This window comes from Pangasianodon hypophthalmus, chromosome 18 (genome assembly GCF_027358585.1).
Source record: "Pangasianodon hypophthalmus isolate fPanHyp1 chromosome 18, fPanHyp1.pri, whole genome shotgun sequence".
In the NCBI taxonomy this organism is placed as follows: Eukaryota; Metazoa; Chordata; class Actinopteri; order Siluriformes; family Pangasiidae; genus Pangasianodon; species Pangasianodon hypophthalmus.
Window position 1 is genome coordinate 3,054,362 of NC_069727.1, and position 24,144 is coordinate 3,078,505.

The 24,144-nt window shown below is 39.8% G+C and overlaps 1 protein-coding gene across 8 annotated transcripts in view; it reads right to left on the reverse strand.

Annotated features, from left to right (window-relative positions):
- Positions 1–726: 726 nt before the first annotated feature.
- The window catches only part of sox5 (SRY-box transcription factor 5), a 242,769-nt gene continuing 219,351 nt past the window's right edge, over positions 727–24,144 (reverse strand). For 7 of the 8 annotated variants that reach the window (XM_053241889.1, XM_053241886.1, XM_053241887.1 and 4 more), the window contains 6 exons: positions 15,982–16,153; positions 12,120–12,292; positions 9,414–9,516; positions 7,598–7,771; positions 4,865–5,081; positions 727–3,886 (listed from right to left, as the gene is read on the reverse strand). In XM_053241889.1, the coding sequence (XP_053097864.1) occupies positions 3,589–3,886; positions 4,865–5,081; positions 7,598–7,771; positions 9,414–9,516; positions 12,120–12,292; positions 15,982–16,153 (1,137 nt within the window). In that variant the 3' untranslated portion in view covers positions 727–3,588. The remainder of the gene's footprint in view (positions 3,887–4,864; positions 5,082–7,597; positions 7,772–9,413; positions 9,517–12,119; positions 12,293–15,981; positions 16,154–24,144) is intronic. The other variant, XM_026923350.3, reaches the window with a different exon arrangement.

Consider the following 24,144-nt stretch of genomic DNA (forward strand, 5'->3'; position numbering starts at 1 on the left):
TATCCTGGCTGGACGCACAACTTCCCCATATGATGATTGGGAGATCTCTCAACGGGGTGGAACCTTTTAACCACCTGCCAATCACTGAAAAGAAACATGACTGACTCTCAACCGTAAACATATCAGCGCCAGTCAGACTCGCAGCTGGCTGTCACTGCTTTCTTCAGTGAAGTTTGAGTGGCTAGTTAACAGCCTAGCTGCTTTTGATTTTGGAAGTCTTTTGATGCTCTTACTTATGAGAAGAGACTGGTCTACAGATGAAACAGAGCACACACAGATATCCAGCATAGACATAAACTCCTGGAACACACACCTGTGCTTCCCTTATTTTAAAATCCACCAGCCGCCATTTTGCACTGAGGACTTTTCAGATGTCGTTCGGTTTAACATGAAGAGATCGTCAGAAAGAAAGCAGAAGCACTACAGAACACATTGCTGTCTTTATTAGAGCCTAAACCGGCAATAATACTGAAAAACGTCAACTCAGAACAGATGGTGGCAACCCACGGCTTTTTTTTTTTTTTTTTTTTTTTTTTTTTGTAAGAGTACATTAACTCTCATTTTTTTAAATGTGGCATGAATAACATCAATAAAAGGGGAAAAAAAGAAATATACAACTTATATTACACTGTGTTATGAACAAAATATAAATCTATACCTCTATGTTATATTTACATAATTATCTTTTAGCGATTTTTCAAGTTGAGATGGTAGGATTTTTTAAAGAATGCAAGTGTGTGTGTGTGTGTGTGTGTGTGTTTTAGTTTTAATTTTCACTTTTGTTTTGAGCTCCACCCATGACTTTGATTGTCTTATCTATTATTATTCATAGCAAAAACCTCATGCTTTATATATAATAAATGATTGACAGCTTTAGACCCTGTCCTTCATTATATGGATGATTGTAAAGGGTCCTGATTGTGATTGGAAAAACAACAACAACAAAAAAAAAGAACCCACACAGCAGGATGGAAACATTAATGTTGTGGTTTTGTGATTTTAAAAGGTTCGGGCATGGTGTGGAGCTAAAACAAATCCCTCATGGCGTCCTGTAGAGATTACATTTCTGATATGAGACACTCGGTGGAGCATCACATGAGCTTCTTCCAATTTTTGATATATATATATATATATATATATATATATATATATATATATATATATATATATATGTTTTGTTATAATTATCTTTATCACGTCCAGACTGGAGGACAACAAATGTATCTTTTTTTTTTTTTTTTTTTTTGGACCAGTGAGATTCCACCGAGTCTCGAGTCTCTACAAATCCCACTAAACATCCTGAACGTCTTCTTCACTGATATTGGGGTCGAATAAAATCACTGATAAAACAAAAAGGAATAAAAGAGATCGAAAATTTCACATTGTACATAAAACCATTAAAAATAATAAACAAAACAAAACAAAACAAAAAGTGATGTTCTTCTTGTTTTTTTTTTCTTTCTCTGAATGTCCAGAGTCCTAGTGCTTTCAGAAACAGGTTCAGGAGTTCATGAATGGTGAAAAAAAAAAAAAATCCTTCATTTCAGCAGTTCCTTGTGATCATTTCTGAGATATACCAGCGTAGAAACAGGATTAATAGACTGAAAATTAATCAAATAAAAAAAAAAAAGGTAAAGCACAGAGTAATTAGATCTACATACCTACCAGCTAAATATAACGCTTTATAAAGCAGTTTTTTATAATGTAAATTATAATAATTAAAAAAAAACAACCAAGAAGAAGAGGTGAAAAATAAATTATACTGTACATAACTTACTAAACTTAGAAAAAAAAACCCAAACAAGCTGACCATCTTTATAATTATTGTTAATAATATTATTTTTTTACACTAGAGGCAGTCTGAATATAAAAAAAATTAAAATACAGTATTCAAATACAAAATAAAACTATTTGACATGCAGAGTGTGAAAACTCAGAGCGCTCCTCCTTCAAACAGCGAAGATTTTGACAGCAGAGTGACGGAAAATAAAAAATCAGCAGAAAAGAAACATGCATAACACACGATACGAGAGCTCAAACCTCACTGCGTTAGTACCTTAGTTTTAAAAAGGGGGCGGGGCTAGGCATGGAACCGTGAGATCAGATTTCGACCAATCGGAGCGCTCGGAGAGAGTGCGACGTGTTTAGTTGGAGAGAGGAAACGATGACGAGGATGACGAGATGGCGCTTGAGTGGACGGGGGTGTTTGTGTACACCATAGCTGTCAATCATTGCGTTGCCGTGGCAACACGGTCCCTATAAGGAGCAACAGGAGGTAAACTGATAAGAGTAATATTGTGGGAAAGGGTGGTGTGAGGATAATTAAAGGAAGGGATATCGGTGAGGGGTTAGTGACACACTCGCTCACACACGCGTACACACACACACACACACACACACAGAGTTCTTCAGTGCTCTGGAGGTTTCCTTGCTTAAGCAATAGTGTGGGCGTCTATAAAACCCCTCCATTCTCTTTCTCTCTCTCTCTCTCTCTCTCTCTCTCTCTCTGTTCAGCGCCAAACTCTAGTCTACGGAGATTTTTCCTCTCACATGTTCTCCATCTCTGTTTCTCTTGGAACCGTGAGGCTCCGCGTTCTCCATAATGGTGAAAACAGTCTGTTTAGATACAGAACTGAGGGACCGAGACGGAGCAGAGAGGCTGGATCTCAGTTCTGCAGTTTTTGCCTTCTCACAGGAACACGTTGTTTTTATTTCCGTCCTGCTGCCTCGCTTTAGGCCTGTTTGTGGATTGAAATGTGTGTGCGTGTGTGTGTGTGCATGTGTGCATGTGTGTGCGTGTGTAATAAAATAAAAACTGATCCAAACAATATACACGGGTCACTGGATTTCATAAGTGCCGAAAAAAAGCGTACGGGAGTGAAACACAGCCCTCGATCCCCGCCTAACATTCATGCAAAAAGCATGAGTGTGTATTACAAAGTGTGTGTGGATATGGGTGTGTGTGTCTGTGTGTGAGATACAGGATTCAGAGAAGAGGTTTAACACCTAACACAGGCAGGAAATTTTTAAAAAAATAACTAAAACAAAAATAATAAAAGGTAAAGTGTTACTCCTGTCTGGTGCTTCTTTTTAAAACGTCAAAACCAGGAAAATAAATGTGTTTTTTTTCTTTTATCTCTATTAAAACCGTAAGCACAAAAACAACAAATCACATTCACAAGCCACTTGTTGGCACCGTGTACCTGAGTGAGAATATTATAGAACCCAGAAAAAAAAATGTCTCTTTATAGACAAGCAGGTCCACCGTTTTAAAGTGACAGGCCGAAGAACAGGTCCTGTTTTTTTATTATAATAAGTTTTTTTTTTTTGTGAAAGTTTCCTTATCTTATCATATCTTACTTTCTGTAGCTTACTCGAGATGTGTTCGCTCACGTGACGTCCGACGTTCTCATTTAGTGTAACAGTTACTCTGACACGTCCTGTGCTTTACTGCTGCTGGTATCAGGGAGGGGTTAGGAGGGGGTTGTGGGTGTGGCTCTTTCTGAGTCCTGATTGGGTGGAATAGAGGCAGGGCGGGACAAGAAACGAGGGATCAGCTCCAAAAAAAAAGTGTTTTTTTTTTTAAATTTACTGCGCGACGTGATTTTCGCTGTCGCTGCCGAAGTCTCCGTCCTCGTCCTCGTAGTCGAAGTCGTCGTAGGCGTCGCCGTTGCTCTCGTCCATCCGCAGCACCTCCTCCTTGATGCGAGGCTCGTCCCCCTTGCTGATGCTGAGGTACGAGGGCGGGCCGGTGGGCGGAGCTGGCTCGGGGCTGCTGGACATGCTCGAGTGCTCAGACGGCATCTGAGGGGACGGCATGCCCGCCATGGACAGAGCGCCGGGGTAGACCACGCCCGCTGAGGAGAGCGGCAACTGGGCCTGCTGCCTGTAACACACACATACACACACACACACACACATGGGGTTATAACAGTGGTATTTGATTACATCAGAATCAAAATACATACATGTATAATATATTTATTAACATACTGTTACAAACTAATAAAAATGAATAAATCTAAATTACTAAATTGCAAAAAAATTTTCTTTGTGAACTTTGTCTTTCTTTCACATACACAACAACCACAAGAAACAGCTTCTACCTAGCTTTTACTACTTTATTACATTTACTAGCACATTCTTTTCCATTACTTTTACACTATTTTCAGCTAGAATTTTACCCTTTTTTATGAAATATTTTTAATATTTTATATTGTTAATATTTTCTTTTCAGTCACTGCTGTTATTTATTGCTTTATTATTGTTTGCCTATTTTACTATTTAGTTTTGGCTTTTGTTTTTTTTCTTTTCTTAGCCTTTGCATTTTAAAAGTATGAAAAGTGATGAATAGATAATAATAATAAAAATAATAATAAATGTATACATGCTTAATAATCACTGAAGTCTGTAAGGAGATGTTTATTTGACATTTATGGAAGGAGTCTCCAGTGTCAGCGCTTTGTAACAGTCAGAGCTGTAACTTTTCCTTTTGTACGTTTTCTGACATCTTCAGGAAGGCGGAGTTTACACTTTTATGGTTTCTTGGTAACAAAAAAACATCAAGCTGTGCTTTTTTGTCTTATTAACTTCAAGAGAGAGAGACAACTGTTTACAGCTGCTATGACGCAGTGAGAACAGGAACTGTTGTTTCGTGGACGTTCCACAACATTAAATGAAACATTAAATGGATAAGAAGTGTGGCGTGTTGTTATATAATAAATAAAACGGTTAGAGTTGGGAAATTGTTGTGGTATAAGAGTCTTCAGGAGTAAGTTATGGGAACTCACAGTGGAGTGGGACTGGGTGAGTGGGACAGCTGGAGATTTCAGTAAAGGTAATAAAGTTGATTTTAGTGTCTCACCCCACAGTGAAGTACTGACGCATCTCCTGTCTGCGGTTGCGCATGATGGCCTTGTACTCGCCGATGCGCAGCTTCTTGCCGTCCACCAGGCAGGTGCGCTTGGGCCGCGGCTTGTACTTGTAGTCGGGGTATTTCTCCAGGTGCTGCTTGCTGAGACGAGCCTGCTCCTCGTAGTACGGCTGCTTCTCCAGATTAGTCATAGCCTTCCAGCGAGAACCTGGACACGGCATGAAGACACACACAAACACACACACACACACACACATTAACACCTCTTTGCTGCACATCAATCACACTTTTTTTTTCCAAAGCTGAGCCATAAAGAGGTGTCGCACCTCATTGTTTGGTCTAATGAGCACCTCTGACTGGAAGCGATGTCAAATAGAGCGAGGAATTCTGCCCTCCTGTACCGGAGCGCCCTCACACACACACACACACACACACACACACACTCTGACGTGCGTCATTATTCCAGGTGACAGCAGGTTAAGTGGGCCATTCACACACTCCATCTAATTACCAGAGCTCAATAAGTGTACCTGTGGCCTGTGCTGCTTATTCTCCATTAATGCTCACACACCCACACACCCACCCACCCACACACACACCCACACACGTGCACCCATACACACACACACACGCACACGCTCCCATACACACACACATACACACAGATTAATCTCACAGAGGGCAGTACATGCTCATATATATGTGTATATATAGTATATGTCTAAGTGTGTGTGTGTGTGTATGTGTGTGTGTGTGTGTGTGCACTAGTCTGGGGTGAATTTACACTCTCCTACTGTGTGTTTAATGGGAAAAAGCTGTCAGCGCTGAGCCTGACACGCAGCCGGCGCTGCGCAAAAGGAGAAACTCCTTCTGTTAACAATTGAGAGAGCGGGAGCCTTATTAAAACCAGATTTCCCGGCGTTATAAAATGCTTAGGAGCTCTTTAAAATGTCAAACACAATCCCAGAGGTCTGGAGAAAATGTCAGACAGACTGGAGTGCTTGTTTAATGCATAATGAATTATATCATCATCGGCCGAGTCGGCTCTCCGGAGCGATTCATTAGGCAGCAGTTACACAATGCTGAGCTCTGAGCGGGACGTCTCCGTCTCTCTGTCTCTCTCTCTCTCTGTGTGTGTGTGTGTGTGAGGGGGCATGGGTGCTTGATGTGTGAACTGCTTGATGTATGATACTATACTTATCCTGTTGGAGCTGACGCATAGCATAACTCCGCCCCTAAATGCAAATTTAAACAGAACTGGCCAATGATATAGCAAATTTTTTTAGCATAAAAGCCCTTATATGAGCAAGCTTAGTCACCCACACACACACACACACACACACAGACACACACACACAAATCTAGGTGATATGACAAAATGATAATGCTATCAAGCACCGACTGTTCAATTTTTCTTCTTCCACTTTTTTAGTCATATTTTGCTAGACTGGTAATGAATATTTTTTTTGGACAGGATTAGTATTTTTAAGGATTTATCTCTTTAATCTTCTGGATTCTGATTGGTCAGAAGGTGTTGATTAATTTTCCAGAGCAGCAGCTCTGACAGTAGTGCAGGTTTATATTTAATGCGCTCGTTCTATTATGTTATCGTTTCTATAGTAACAGCTCACAGCTCAAGGCACTTGTATGACTTACAGACACACCACAGAATAATAAATGGATAAAAAAAAACGTGTGTAATCGTTGATATGGTGAAGTTTTCTTTCTAGGAAGGAGATGATTATTTAACATTTATGGAAGGAGTCTCCGCTGACAGTCAGGAGGTGACGCTGTAACTCTTCTGACGTCTTCAGGAAAGACGAGTTTACGCTTTGTGTTTTTTCTATAACGTGACAATCGGTGGGTTTTTTGTCTCAATAATTTCAAGAGAGAAAGAAAGAATTGAGGCTGGTGAGGGAATGACTGGTTATAGCTGCTTCTCGTAAGCGAGAACAGAAGCTAACTTGTTTCACAGAACATTAAATGTAACTGTAAATGGATAAAAACTACGACACTGTATGAAATTGTAATCTAATTGCTGTGGTGTAAGAGGAATAAAACACTTCAGGATCTTCTGTTATAGGAAAATAATCTTCTTTAGGGTGGAAACTCTAATGCCGCTTCATCACACCATCTCACTGTTGATTATTTTTCTATAACAGCATGGCATGGAGTGTTTAATTCCATACATATTGTATGTAAATATAAAGTTATATAACAATATTATTATGGCCAACTATTTTTTTGAGCATCCGTTATTTTTTGATTGCTCAAATTTTTTTTAAAATCCATGAGCAGAAAAGGAGCAGTTGTCAAAAAAAATTGTTTTTCAAACCCAAGAGGTCTGAGTACTGAGGTAGTTGACCCAGGTTCACAAAAAAAAAACAACAAAAACAGATGCCAATTAGGGTTTTAGTTTTCTTAGGGACAGATAAAAGAAAAAAACTAAATAAAATCACAGAGAAGCAACCGCAAAGGGAGGAATTCTTTTATTTTTTAAAATTTTTTTTTAATTATTTTTTATTTTATATTTTGCTACTGTTTTTCTGGCACTTTTTTTCCCCCCAAACCTAAATATCGTCATCCATAAGTATCGTGATATGATATTTTGGTCAAATCGCTCGCTCCTCGATCCAAAATGAAAATCCCATTGACAGAAACCAGACGTCGGTTTCCCCTCCCAGTCTTCCCGTCTCGGCTCACGCTGATAAGTGCGAGTCTTACCGAGGATTTTGCTGATGTTGGAGTTATGCATGTCGGGAAAAGCCTGCAGGATTTTCCTCCTCTCGTCTTTTGCCCAAACCATGAAGGCGTTCATGGGCCTCTTGATGTGTGGTTCACCGTTACCACGACCTCGAGCCTCGCGGAAAATCCTCGAATCTGACACGCTGGGGCTGCCTGTGAGGGAGGAGGAGGAGGAGGAGGGTTTAACAGGAAACCTCTCTCACACACACATAAAGTAGCCATGAATGCAAAAAACATGATTTTTTTTTTTTAAATGGTAAACTTCTCTCACCGCTTATTCTGATGGTTTGGGTCAAGAACTAGCTAGCTAGCTAACTCGCCTAATGCTAGTGATATTACATCATATTTGAAGACATTTGTTTGCTTAAAATTATGATTTTGTTTACAAATTAAGACTCAAAACTTACTCACATCAACCTGTGACAAATAGTTTACTAAGCGTTAGCTAGTGGAGGTATTAGCTAACATAGCTAATGATAATTTTTGATTGTTATGGTACATTTTGAGATTTTAGCCGTATTAAGATAAATCTCTGAGTCTAAAAATGCAAACTGAGACTCAGCGACTGAAATCTTGCCTAAAGTTAGCAAAGCTAGTCAACTTACTTCTCTCAAGTAGTCATGCTAGCTAATTAAGTTTATGATGCTTGCTAACTTAAAGGTAGTGAGGAATATATCTACGGTTGTTAAAGTAACATGACATTTGGTCACATATTTTGCTCCATAAAAATATTTTTTATCATTTTTTAAAATAATATTCAAATGCGAGCTAGTTTACTAGCAGTTAGCTAGCCAGCCTTTTAGATAACATAGCTAATTATAACAATGAGCTAAATAGTTTTAATGTTAATGTTGAGTTTTAAGAGATTTAAATGCTTGTAAATAAATTTCTAACCGAAAGTTAGTGATGAACAGATACTGGTTGTTATGGCAACATTACATATTGACAAATTGGCTACTTAAAAATATGATGATGATGATGATGATTATTATTATTATATTACAAATGAAGATTCAAATCCCACTCCTGTCTAGGTGTGACAATTATAAGCTAGACAAATAGTTTACTAGCAGTTAGCTAGCTGACGTATTAGCTAAGACAGCTAATGATAGTGGTGTTTTAATGTTATGGCTCATTTTGAGAGGTTTAGCTGCTTTGAAATCAATCAGTAAGAGATTAAAAATGCAAATCTTTACTAGCTCAAGCAGGTAACTAGCTAAGTTTGCTGTTGTTAATGATATTAAGTTATTTGGGATGGCAGGATTGATTAATATTCGTAAATCTTGGTATTTTGAATGAATGATGAAGGTGTAGAGATGCCTATAACCAGTGTTTCTTCATATAGAAAATGTCGCTTCAGGATCAGAGCCACACCCCTTAGGGCTGTGATTGGCCAGTGATTGCATTTCAGTGTAACACGACTGTAATGCAGTGATGAATGTGAAATACGATGCATTGGGTAATTGCATTCACTTCTGATGTGGTTAATTCTTAAAAAAGCAATCCCCTGCTGATTGTTTTTCACTGAAGAGATAAAGTGACATAAGAGTAACACAGTGAACGTTTTGCTTTTCAGTGCGCCACGTTGTCCTCGAGTGACAAATGAGAATCAGTACAAAATGTGTATCGCATGTCATGCTTTTCACCCCGGTGTGCTTGCTTCTTCTATTTGGCATGGAGTTTTCTCCATATTAATAAGAAATAATATTTCAATAGGAGACTTTAAAGTGTTTCATGTACACATAAGCCACCTTCAAGAATGAAATATCGCAGTGAAAGATGATGGATATTTTACCGTCGGAGTCGCCGCTCATGCCGAAGTCCATCATGGCGTGAGTGAACTTGTTCTCCTCGGACTGTTTCATCTGCTGACTCAGGCTTTCAAGAGCTGCTTTCTCCTACACACACGCACACACACACACACACACACACACACACAAACGATCCAGTCAACCTCTCTATTGAACGATTTACCAAAAATATGGCACTCTTTATCATTTTCAAATGAATGTAAATGAAATCACAATTTCTGTGTTCAAATTATCGCAGCTGTTTGTGTTTGTGTGAGCTTTTCCTGAAATTTAGCTGCGTGCATTACTACACACACACACACACACACACACACACACTCTCTCTCTCTCGCTCTCCCCCTCTCTCTGTGTGTGTGTGTCTCGTCCCCTGGGGTCAATGCATTAAAGAGAGAAACGATGCTCTAGAGACGAGAGCGAGTGGGACCGCACGGCCTCGTGGGTATTTATTACACCCAATAAAAGGGAGATTAACTCTGCATCTACATGCCTAATGTAGCCGGGGCACGCATTTCCACACGACACCTCTGCGTCTCTCCAAACACATCCTCGCACACACAAACACACACAAACACACACACACACGACCCCCCCGGCGCTGCATCTGGGGTTTAATTAGCCGATTAGACGCCATCCTAAACACGTGGCATCTTTTAAAACACACACCCGGAGAGGGTGCTCGCCATTAGAGAGTGACCCGGGCGAGCCGCGGAGCCGTAATGAAACGCATTACACCATTCTGGAGCCATAGAGATTTAATTATTCATTCTGGGTTAGTGAGTGGAGCTTAAATGAACGCTCAGCTGAGAGACAATTTCTCCCTGGATAACACGAGAGTGTGTGTGTGTGTGTGAGAGAGAGAGAGAGAGAGAGAGAGAGTGGTGAGGAGGATAGAAAACGATACTCTGATGCTCAAAGCGATTATTGTTGAACATTGAACTTGCTCCAATTACACGGAAGAGCACATAAACGGAGACGGGACACGGATACACTCGATCAGAGACGCTCTTACACTCTGCAGTGTGTAACCGGCTCGAAAGCTGTTACACACTTAGAGCTTGTCTAATACAGATAACGTGTAGATTAAATAAATAACAATGTAGACACGTCACTAAAGATTTTGTTTGTTTTACATCAAGAGAGACACAGGAGAGTCAGAGACATCAAAAGTGTTCAGAGAGACACAGGAGAGTCAGATTTAATTAGAAATCACATTGAGACATTCAGACAGAGAACTGAACACTTTCTTCCGCTCGTTAAATCTTATTCCGCCATTTTGTTTAACCGAATATCACTGACATCATGATTTACTGACATCAAATACCGTGCACCAATTTACATGGTAAAATTATAGGAATAAATGTTATCTTTTTCTTTCTTTCTCTACTTACTTTACTACTAATAGTATTTATTTATTTGATTATTTATTTTAATTAATTAATTAATTAAACTACTATCAGTCTTTCTTTCTTTCTTTCTTTCTTTCTTTACCTACTTAAGTACTATCAGTATTTATTTATTTATTTATTTAAAATACTACCAGTAATTATATACTTAATTACTGACTTGCTTACTTATCTATCTATCTATCTATCTATCGATGTATTTACTAGCTTACTTACTTAACTATTATTTATTTATTTACTTACTTATTAATTCACTTACTTTCTTACATGCTTACTTACTACAAATATTTATTTATTTATTTGTTTGTTTGTTTAATCACTCCCAGTGTTATTTTTTAGTGATTTTCTTACTTAACATCTGTCTGTCTATCTATCTATCTATCTATCTATCTATCTATCTACAGACTTATCTACTAGCTTACTTACTTAACTAATATTTATTTATTTATTTAGTCATTACCAGTATTATTTTTTACTGACTTTCTTACTTAACATCTATCTACCTATCTATCTATAGACTCATTTACTAGCTTGCTTACTGAACTAATATTTATTTACTTGTAAGTAAATAAGTAAATAATTAAAAATAATTTAAAAAATAATTTATTTACTTGTAAGTAAGCTATCTATCTATCTATCTATCTATCTATCTACTTTGGGGCACTACTGATATTTATTATAGTTAGTTGAATTGAATGTGTAACATTACGCCAGCGACACTCATTTGTTTCTTCATTTCCTAAGCGAGAGCTCAGTTCTGCCATTTTAACCATCTTGTTATTCAGTAATTCATCGTAAAGCACGTTATTCAGTAAGTACAGTGAAGCTAACAGGACAGCTGCGCAGTTACGAGACTGAGGAATGTAAATCTGGGTGTTTACAAGGTTAATAAAACTTAGAAAAATGCTGTTTATATGAAACAACATGCTTTCAATCTACATTTAAACATCATGGAGCTGGTTTGGGTTGTGTGGGTGAAAGGTTCAGGAATAAAAAGCTCTAATGGGCTTCAGTAAATAAATATAACCGTACACATTTGCCTAATGCATCCATAATTTGAATATGTAGATAATTATCATAGAATGAAGCCGTGCTGCGATTATAACGGGGTCCATGCATTTTTTGGGGGGGCTGCAAATAGCTTTGACTTTAAGCAAGAGATGGACTCTAACAGGAAAAGAGACACAAACCTCAAAATCTAAACATTAGGACGTGAAAAAGGTAGAAGGGAAAAAAGAGTCAGGTCTGAGTGTGTTCAACCGAGTGTATTGGAGATGGAAAGCGAACCTTTTCCAAGCGTCCGTTGTTGAGGGTGAGGTTGTTAACCGCTGCCACTTTGGCATCCAGGACCTGCTGCTCTCTCTTCAGCTGCTCCTTCATCTGCCGTGCCTCCTGGAAGGCCTTGCTCACGGCCTCGTGGTCGTTCAGGTAGCCTCCAGAAGTGATGGAGGACAGCAGGTCTGCAGGAACAACAAGTAAAAGAGAGGTGTGTGAAGAAAGGCTTGAGCTTCTGGACTTTCTGCTGCACAGGGATACAATTGTTACCCCTGCTTAAGTGGATCATCCAACCTAAGAACTGCTGCTGTACTCATAAAGACTGTTGTCTGCTCATTTTATGTCCAAAAATGACGTCAGTATTTACAGGGAAAGTTAGGCGTATTCAGAGTCGGGTTATGCACATACTGTACTCTTCATTAAAATTATTCCAATGACCTGTATGTGGTTTGTTAGATTTTTCTTGAGTAATGTCCAAGACAAGTGACTAGACCACCGGCTTTAAACACAAGCGCTCACCTATAAACCACCCCAAAAAGTCAGGTATAGAAAATACAGACCGAAGAAGGAAGAAAATATTGTTGCTTTCTTTGCTGTGAAATAATACAGGTTATACAGGATTAATAAAGGGGCAGCTTATATTCTACTTTAGTTAGAAATCTATATTAAATGTGTACATGTGAGAAAAAGGCCTCTATAAATGCTTTCCACAAATTCAATATGCTCACAATTCATAAAACAGGCCCACTATGTGGTGTGTGTGTGTGTGTGTGTGTGTGTGTGTGTTTGCCGATTGTGTCTTTTAACTTTAATAGAGACACCAGGTGAGGCCATGCAGCACTAATGCACCGCCAAGCCTCTGGGCCTCGGACATTAGCATAGCGCATGCCGTGGGGGCAGAATGCATTAACACACACACACACACACACAGTGGCAGACCACTTGACTGCCGGCTCTCTGAGTCAGACCCAGCCTGACGAAAATGGAAAAATGATAAGTAAGGAATAAACCACTCTGTGTTGTGCTGTTACACGAAAAATAATCAAAGGTGGGGTGATGTGATGAAGCGGATTTACTGTTACCACCACAAAGATGATTATTTTCCTATAACAGCATGTTACAAAGTGTTTTTGTTCCTCTTATATTAAATGTTACTTTTAATACATTTGTAGTTGCATTTAATGTTGTGGAATATTCTCCACGAAAACAAGTTCGTTCCTGTTCAGTCATTAGCTCGCTTCTTTAAATTTTCTCTTCAAACGATGTCAAATCGCTTAAGATAATCAGAAGTAATAATGTAAAAACTGCTACTTATTTTAACATATAACGTGAATCAGATTCAGTTGTAAATTGTTCAGATTTTTTTCCTTTTTTTTCCCCTCACATTTTCAAAATTTCATTAAAAGCCCTGAATTGTTTTCTAACGTCTTGTGGAAAAAGGATTTCCTCAGAAATAAATGCAGAACTTCTCTGTCCATCAGGGTTTATTATCAAAAAACTCTGAGAAAAAAAAATTTACTCAATATTAAAGGAGTACTCTGAGATTTTTCAGCTGAATCTCTATCCATCACATCTGTAGTATATGTGTGATTACTATAGGTCAAAATTTCTTGAAATTTAATTATAAATCTTGTTAAATTCTGTCAATAAAACATTTAAAATATGCAAATATACAGCATGAATTAAGAACTGTTACTTACACTTTAATCAAAGCTGCTTTTATTCCGTTTTATCCAATCATCCAACACTACAGTACAAAGAATTTCCAGTTTCAGGCAAAAATCTCGGAGGTCTGCGCTGAATTTACACAATGTTCGCAACTCACAACCACAAATTCTTCCATCTTAGAAAACTGTCCCATTTATTTAGAGGTTAATTTACAAATAAAGAAATCATGAAAGCACCATGCAAAAATTTGCATGAACGTTTATTGATCTGCGCTTAGACTTCCATTATACGTGATTTTAAAGCTTGACATTCATTTCTCAGTTCAGGAAAACGTTAAAATTCAAGTTTGTGATAATCATACATACTACACTACAGAGGCGATGGATAGAGGTTAGGCTGAAAAACTGAAAGTGTTCCTTTAAAAGCAAAATCCTGCTAATTTGTCCATGCAAGAACTCCATCTGTCTCCATGTATATCAAAGCTTTTCACTGCCTTTTTGCAGATAAAACATGCATTATTTCCTGCAGATTAGTAATCCAAGCATGTGTCTTTGCTTGTATCTGACTTCAAATCTTGCCCTGGTTAGATCTAATAAAGACCCGTGTGAGATTAACGGCTCTTTATCTGCTATAATCCATTCGCTAATGCTGTGCAGGATTAAGCACTCCCATGTGAAATGAAAAGATGATTCCTCTGATGCAAGAAAAGCAGCTAAAGTAACCACTAGTATGGACACGGTGCATGGACAGGGAAGGGAATGACCTCACAGGGAAGGAAAATCCAGAGAGGGATACTGAAAAAGATCAAACGTGACCCATATAACCGAGAGATAGAAAAGCACCCTGATCCCAAATTCTATTCCCAAGATTCCCGGTTGGACTAAATGAGCTCATAATGTCAACCAAATCTGATGTAGGGCATTTCCTGTGCAGTCTGCTGCACAGTGAGAAAAGCAGCAAGTACTGCTAGCTAGTACAAGTAGTGACGCTACTAGCTTAACTACATTTTTAGTAACGTAGAAGTAGTTGAGTTATTTTATAAAAAATAATATAACTTTTCCACGAACTTGCTAAAAATGGCTACTTTTTTCTCTAAGCAGTGACAATTTTCAATAAGAATTTCACAGTCGATTTTCTTCTTTGCAGTTAGCTACTTTTGCGTAGGCTAGTTTGGCTTTAGCTTGCAAAGTAGCTTCCTCAATGCTGTTAGTGGGACTGTGGCCTCAGAATGATGAGAATGGACAAGAGAGGAAAAGGAAGGGTGCTATGTTTTCTCTGATGGCACTGACATGGAAGGGATGGAAGGCAATAGAGGTTGGCACAAAGAGCCGGAAATGCTGGGAAAGAGTCCCAGGACAGCTGTCTCTCTGCTGGGTCACCGAGAGGAACCAGGAAGGTGAAAGCTATGATTAGGACGAGCAGAGAAGACTGAAATGAGGAAGATTTTTCTGGTTGTATGTACTATAAAAATTATTTTTATGTTACATTGCAGGGTACGAGCTTCTGAATCATCTCTCTGACCTCTCCAGATGGAAAAGATCGTAGCACAGAAGGTCTGGTCTAATTGTGAGCTAAACCACTGGCTTGCCTCAACATGTTTTACAGGATTCCTGCTAAAAAACTTTACCCTTTAATCCATTTTTCAGAACAAAAAACATCTGGGCCACTAATCTGCTATTAAATCCTGCGATTTGTTGAAATAACACAGAGATTACCAGGGAAAGGTCTCTAAAATGGTGGTGAAGAGTGGTGTATAAGGAGGGCGGTGAGATATTGTGTTATTGTGGCATTAATGCAGGTTTGTTTGTGCTGTGCGTGGTGACGGAGTTGTATAAGAGGCTTGTCTAATCTCATTGCGCGTACAAGATGTCACAAGCTTGTTGTGTCTCTATTGAGCTCTCTCTCTCTCTCTCTCTCTCTCTCTCTATCTCTCCTGCTACTTAACAAGCTCTCTTTTCTTTCTTCACATTTAAACTCTAATAAATGCTTGACAATATGCCCTGCGGCAAAATTAAACCCTGCAGACCTAAAAATGTAACATCAATTAACATGCTAACGCAAATGCTGATAAAGAAAATGTGCAAAAGAAGGAATTGGCTTGTGTTACAATGGCTGAATTTATCAAGTGGCATGTGTAGGTGTATAACAGGTTTATACAACAGCAGTATATAAAGAAATATAAAGAAATATGAAATGGTGTCAGTACCTATGGAGCTGACTCTGGGTGGAGGTCCTCCGATGCTTGAGGGGGCACTGTGCTTCATGGATCCGGGACCCAGCTTCATGGCAGGGACCTGTGGGGAAGCGGGGGAGGTGGGTGACTTGCTCTCGGATGTCTTAGGCTTGGATGACAGATTCAGGGGCTGAGCGCCCTCGTCCTGCAAAGGCAAAACAGCAACACGTTTGGCCTGGCGTGATCTTTTTTCCACTTCTCCTCGGCGACTATGGTGCCAATTACAATGTCCGGCAAATCAAAGCAGCCAAGCGCAGGCCAAAGGAAGGTAAGCTGGATACGATCATCACGGAGCAAGGATTAGAGCTGATCAGATTTGAAAGCTGGATTTTTGACGATACACACCGAAGCTTTCCATGCATTTTGTAGCAACTTTAACACGGGCATTGTCATGCAATAGCACATGTGTGAAGAAGCATGCTTATATAGACACATGCACACACAATGGAACAAATTTGCCACTACAGTGCCCCCTTAGAGAAAGCTTCACTTAAAATGCTAAAAGCCATGTGTCATCTTACTAATTTATGCCACGATGAAGAATGGCTAGAACCTTCATTTTGGTCTGGGGGAACCTGTAAAGGTTCCATGTTGAGCCTCACAACCTCATAACTCTTTTAGAAAAGCTTAGATAGCAAGAACCAATAATCATCCAACGAACCCTTAAGAACTTTTTTCTGAGAGTGTATATATACATAGCAAGCAAAGTATTGCAACAGGCCAAAGTGAGTACGTGGAGCAAAGTTGCTAAGCATATGAAAAAATTGAACCAGCACAGACAAATGAAAAATGAACCAGCACAGATGAATGATCAAAGTACACATTTATTCTCCCTGGATCAAATTCAAAATATTAATGTTGATGACCCTCAAGACCCTACCAAGACCCTTAAGTAACCATTCCCTTCCTTTATTAGAGTACACTGAAAGTCTAAGATAGTGACTTCAGGTGGCAACCTTGATATCATGCCAGTTAGGGATTCAGGTTGCCTAAATATTGTCCCTTTAGCCATGTCCCTCTGGGGGACCCCTTAAAATATTGTGTAGAACTTGACAAAACAGGGTTTCACCCAAGGAAGTTCCCCCTAAGTACCTGTTCAGAAAGCTAGAACCATTACTAATACCTTTGACCCTCAAGGAACCCTTCCTTTCCTTTCTTAGGACGCGTAGTTCACTGTAGGCTGTTTAATCAGAAAATCAGCTGGCAGCTTCATATCGTGCCAGTTGTGAGAGTGTGTTGCCATGTGGACATCGATCCACGTGTGGGCATCTGATCATGTTAATCATTGCCCCCCTGCTGCCCTAATCAAATCACTGGAACCACAGAGTGGGCCAATTCGATCATGCAACAGCAGATGCATCACTGTCACCACCCTGCTCAATCAAGACAACACAATTAAAATGTGGCCAGGTTACCGGGAGGAGCAAACCTCTTTTAAAGTACCCAATGCCTTGTCTATTCAGAGACTCCACGGCAGCAGCAGAAGTGGAAGATTCTCAGAAACCATGGGAAGGGGGGTTAGGAGAACACCTGGGATGATTGGATGGACTTACATTGGTGCAAATCAATGCTGTCAATCATTGTTAGGCTGACACGGCAGCTTTGAGTCAACAGTACTGTATAATCTCAGCTGCATGCACATTAACCTGAAGTATGCAACATCTGCTCGAACACCTGGCTCTGGCTCTGTAGCTCTTTCCAGCAATTCCTTCTGACCATAATGGAAATTGAACTACTTTAGTCAAGACACAAAAGGTGCAGCCACCATATTCACTGCAGAAGCAGCCTGGGGCTCTGAAACAGCACAACCTCTTGGAGTTAGGATCAAAGTTGGAGATCTCTCACGCTCTACTACACCTGATTTTTCTCTCTACCTGTCTCTTTTGGAATCTTAAACAACTTTTTCACTGCATCTGGAAAAATCCAGCTACATTTGCAGAGAAGGAAGACTTGATTTGAAGGAGCTTGATTTGAGGGGCGGTGAAGTTAGACTCCCCTCCTTATTTTCTACCCCCATGGACCATAATAGGATTCGTTCTGATTAGAGAACCTTGAGGATCTTCTGTTCCCAGTGTCATGTTACAAGGACTTACTTGCACAGAATACTGTATCCTGACCCTTTTCATATTGGGCTTGCCACCAAATCAATGAGGAAGAAATGAATATTTATTACAGTTAATGCCTTGTTCTTTCACACCCTTTCCTCCCGCCTTTCCTGCTTTTTGGATTGTTCTTCCACAAGGCAAATCCTTGGGTGGGATGTTAGCCAATGTGACTAAGCTTCTGAGGGGTGAATTGGGAGAGACTGGCTAAGCTGTGTGTGCTTGGCTAGGCCAGGTTTGGTTTGTGCCACACACAATCCTTGACATGGCTCTACTGTTATGGAGATCAAGAAGTGGATTAGATTGAAAATGCTTGCTAAAGCCATAATTACTTACTTAGTGTTAATTGCAGTAAAAAGTGTCATTAGCAATGATGTCTAAATACCAGAAATCATAGACTCTATACAGTTTAGATTGTTAGCTAAAGTATCTATGCTACAGGGATGTAACCAAATGTAAATGTGTTATTCTTGACTGAATACATATTGTGTTCAATATGGGTACAAATACAGATATGAATAGGAGGAGCACCATTTGCCAGTGTTCCTGAGGGGATTGTGGTAGGGTTCATATTTACTTTAAGGAAAAAAAACAGCATTAAACAGATCCAGATCCAGATCCAGATAGTGCCACTGTGTTACATCCCTACTATGCTAGCACAGCTAAGTAACAGCCTGGTAGGACAATGATATGCAGCATGCGGGTGTCTTATTTCTTCCCTCGCCAGAGTGCTGACATATGTAAGTGACATCATTTGCCCTGCTTCTTATCACCTTGCCTGACGTTTCAATTACCAAGACAAGTGTGTCTGCTTGGCTATTTGTCCTAATCGTGTCTGTCTACAGGAGCCGCCTGTCACATACACAAAACACAGTCTCGCGCACACACACCACACGCACACACACACAGCAACACTTGCCTCATCTGGTTCTTCCTCTTCACTGCCAAGCAGTTCTGTGGTCAGCTTGCAGTTTTAACAGAACAGATTTACACCCACAGACTGTCCGTGAACCTATACATCGTATAGCCTACACGCCCACGGGAGCCTGTAGCAAAGTCTGGGAACACGAGCACCACAAGTACACAGTCCATTGTAGAAAACCTGGATTTGTGCAGCTCCTTTAAGAAACTTTTTTTAAAGGAATGTTTGAGGATTTGCTTGCATATTTTACTTTTATCCCTTTTTCTCGCAGTTTCATTGCTAGTCCCTGCCCACTACCTATGACAAGGCTAAGAGCGAGCAATCGGGGGATCAACGCTAACAATTCTTCAGAGAATTGTTTCTTTACTGAGTCATTTTAACTTAAGGTTCAAATATTAAGTGAATATTTACACCGGGAAAGTTGTGCGTATTCAGAGTCAGGTTACACACACGCTTAAGTCATTCAGATTATGCAAATCACTTGCATGGAGTTCACGCCTCTGAGGTTGTCAGATTGTTCTTGAGTCTGAGAAGGTGTGTCTCAACAGCAGCTACACCACTGCCTTTAAACACAGGCTCTTGGCTTTAAGCTGAAAAAATCAGGGATAGAAAACGTGGACTGAAGAAGGAAATAGTGTTTATTTTTCTTCACTGTAATACTATGTAATATAAACATTTAAAAATGAAAAATTAAAAAGACTAAGATGATAATACATGAATAAGAAAATGGATAAATTAGGTTAGGATAAATCTAATAATCGTGCAACTTATGATTATCACTTACGTCTGAGGTACAAGAATACCAATGTGTACAAATCCTCACTGTGTACACTTAACAAAACTAAGGCCAACTATGCGCATTTGTGCAAGTCCAAAATTATTGGCACCCTTAAAGTATTATTTTCTCTCTGATAATAATGACAAAAATAATTATTATTAGAAAGTGCATGGCAGAAGATCCAAGATCTCTCTGTGAGCATCTCTAACCTTGTTATACCTTACACGAGGTTCAGTGCAGTTATTCTCTCACCAAACCTTAACTTTTAGGATGCCAGTAGGAAGCAATTAGGAAACCAGTGTTTTCCAGAAAAGAAGAATAATCATTTTTGCACATTTCTATTCAGGGTGCCAATAATTCTTAGTACAGGTCAACAGTTTTGAATGGAGGTGGAAAGGAGGTGGAGGTGTGTCTGTGAGTGCGTGTGTGTGCGTGTGTGTGCACGTGTATATATGTGTGTGTGTCCTGAGCTGTGGGCCAACCCCTCAGGGTAAATCACTTAAGCTGTGTGTGCCTCAGTCCAAACAGCTGTCTGACACACAGAAGACCACTCCAAATGAGAGAAAAGAGAGAAAAAGAGGACAGGAAAGAGAGAAGGACAGAGAGACAGTACAGAAACGACAGCAAGAGAGAAGAAAGAGTGGGCACAGGGACTCTCCGGGACAGAGCAGTGCTTAAATATACATGCTGCCCTCTGGCTCCCCGAGCAGATCCAAAGATTTCAGAATCAGAGAGGGAGTGAGGATGAAAAGAAAGAAAGAAAGAAAGAAAGGGATAGAGAGACATTAGGCTAATGCTAAGACAGCCAAGAGAGAGACTGTAGCTATGTTTGCATGCTATTTATTTGTTAATAATCAGACTAAGAGATTAATCTGACATTTATGTATACAGTCAATCAGTGTAGAATAATGTGATTGAGCTTAATGTAAATCTAACTTCACCAAGACAGAAATCAGTTAAGTAAAGAATGAAACACTCTGTGTCATGATGTTATAGGGAAAAAAATCAAAGATGGGGTGGTGTGCTGTAGCCTGACACGGAGTCATGTTACAGATAAACCGCAAAGCGCAAACTCCTCTGTCATGAAGTTGTTGAAAAACCTATCAGTGATTTCACACGTTTTTCAACAGTTTATGTGGAAGTCCCAGTGAATGAGCTGCTACTACAGAAATGATTCGACATATTCGAATGAGTTGCAGTTATAGAAAATTAATTAACAGTGTCTGACCAATCAGATTTGAGAATTCAACAGTGCTGTGATATAAACCTTGTTAAAAACCCAAGCAAGATAACTAAAAACCCGGCTAACATGCTGAATTAACGTTAGCTACTTGTTAAACCCTGGTAGGAGTCTCACTTTTTATCATTATGGAATAGTTGACAATAAACTGTGCTCCTCATATGCACATAAATTTAAATCAGATTGTATGTAACTCAAATATTTGCATACATATAGTGATGGGGCAACAAGCAAACTGAAGTCCTTTTCTTTTCCTGGATAATAGCTGGACCTTCTGTATTTAGAAGAGGCACTAAACATGATCAAAGTCGTCATTGTGGTTGTCATCAGCTGCAGCACCACTTCAGCTACCCCAGTCCTCATCCCTCACCATCTCCAGCCACTCCATATAAATGCTAATAGAGCAAGAAGAGTGCCCATGAGTCCAAGGAGCAGCTGTATTCATTACCCAGCAGCCCCTCACAGGATGATTGGCAGGGGGCCGCAGCCAATCGATGACCACTATACTATCTCAGGTCAGGGGCCAGATGCCCAAGCGGCCTCTGGAAATAATACAGCATCTGCAACTCATCAGGGAGAGAGGGAAAAAGAGGGAAATTTATGGAGCAGGAAAGAGAGAACAGGAAGAAAGCTACCTAGGTAGTCGACAGGAATTGTCCACTTCTGCAAAAAAGACCATCCCATTCGGAAGAGGGGCCACTATTTCACCAAATATTCACCACATATGAAACATGGAGCCTTCTCAGTTGCTGTTATTCCATTCAGCTGAGGCTTCACCAAATCTTAATTGCCAGTAACTTTGATACCAGCATTTTGCAGAAAAGAAGAATTTTCATTGCGTGTGTTGCGTTCATGTTATATATTAATTTTTGCTCTTTTTCATTTAGTCAATAGTTCTGGATTTGACCAAAGGTCAACAGCTTTAATGAGTAAAAAAGCACTTAAAGAGAGTCACTGCTCCCCAAAGGCAAGATAGCTTCCTGGGTACTTGGCAGTTTTGACCAGTAAGTGTCACTTCTGGAATAAATACTATCCCATTTGGAAGGGGGTTGGAAGGGGGTTGGCAAGCACATAATCCTGTTCATGACCCCAGATTTTCTAAAGATCAAACATACATGGCAGACAAAGCAGTTGCTCTGATTGAGGAGCAGGAAAGGTTGAAAAGAAAGACAGCTACCTAGCTAGTCAGGATGTTTTGGGAAGGAATTGTCCACTTCTAGAAGAAGGACCATCCCATTCAGAATGGAGGCTACTATTCTACCAAACATTCACCAAAATTTGAAACATGTATACTTCTCAATTGGCAATCTCATGGCTGTTATTCTCTCCTGGGGAAGTTTCACCAAGTCTTAATTGCCAATAGTTCTGAAACCAGTGAAAAGAATAAAAGAATATTGTCAACAGCTTCATGAGATAAAGCACTTAAAGAGCGTCACCGCTCCCCAAAGGTAATACAGCTTCCTAGGTACTTGGCATTTTTGACCATGAATTGCCACTTCTGGAATAAAGACCATTCCACCTGGAAGGGAATCCTCAAGCATGTGCCAAATTGAGAGCAGTTGGCAAGCTCATAATCCTCTTTACAAAACCAGATTTCTGAAAGTTCAAACATCAAGGTGCATCAAAGAGTAGGCAGTGTGTAAATTACACAGATACATTCAGACTAAATGTACAAGGGTGCATTCTTCAGATAAATCAGTTCAATTTAAAGAACTAGACTAAGCTAAATCACTCAAAATGTGTATATGTTTACTTCACAACAAAAGCATACGACAACGAAGTCAAGACTGAGGCAAGGTTAAGAAATGGTAGTGCCTGGTGTAGGGTTGACTTTACTTTCTTTTGGGTGGGGGTGAAGTCTTAACTAGGAGGGGCAGACCTCCACTTAAACCTGCCAATTGTTCACCCCTGAAAGCATGTTTATGAATCTAAGTGAAGTGCTTGACTTTCTCATATTTGTGCATGTAGAATATGAGACAAAAATGCTGAGACAAACATTGGTACATTGAAAGGCTTCAGCATACTTAATGCAGAGACAGTGTTTGCAAGGGTTGTGCAAATAGTCTACAAGGTTACAAGCTTGCATACTTTGTGCAGTTTTGTATTGGACACTAAGTGCTCCAGTACTGCAGGTGGCACTATTAAAATTTCCTGACACCACTAGAGGAGGAAGATTGATAGAAGGTAGCATATACTCATTTGTAAAGACCAATCACAGGCTTGTGCAGGATATGGCGAGTGAAGCCTTTACATGATGTCCGTTTACTCCACAATTACTCAAGACATGGAAGCCAGAACGTCATCTCTGCATGAAGTATGCTGAGGGCTGAAGGAGACATGTGGCTCAGAGCCAGACCTTGCCCTCTCTCTGTCCAAACAGACCCCACTCTCTGTCCAGATCTGATCTGGGTCTTGACGGAGGCTTGGTAGCAAGAGTGCTAAACACATGTTTATTCAGCAGCGGGTGCCCTGTGGGTTGTGCCAGTGTGCAACGGGCAGGATGGAAAAGGTTTCACTGGGGCAACCCAGCTCTGAGGCTGACCACTAGATCAGCGGGAGGGAAGAACAGTCATGCTGGAGCCTGTTATCTCTGCATCGCCTGATATTCATGGAGTTTCTGTTTATGCTCCATTAGACACGGCCTTGTTCCCTGTTACTCACATGCTGTTCTTAGGTAGAGGCACAAAAGTCAAATGGCACCAAAATTCAATGGATGGCACACATGCCAAGGAATAGGAGTTTTTTTTTATTTATTAAGGACTGACACATCTTATTTTTTTATTCTGCATTTATAGTTACATTTAATATTGTGGAACATTTCTAAACACCCGTTCCCTCAACAGCCTCTCTTTTCTCTCTCATGAAGTTAATAAGACAAAAAAATGCAGCTTGTCATGTTACCAAGAAACCACAAAACATAAACTCGTCTGTCCTGAAGACTTACAGCTTTGCCTCTGACAGCTACAAAGTGCTGACACTGGGGGAGTCCTTCCATAAATCTTAAATAAACATCACCTCACAGAAAACTTCACCATATCAATGATTACATGTGTTTTTTAATCATATGGAGCATCCACCATACAAGTCCCTGTGA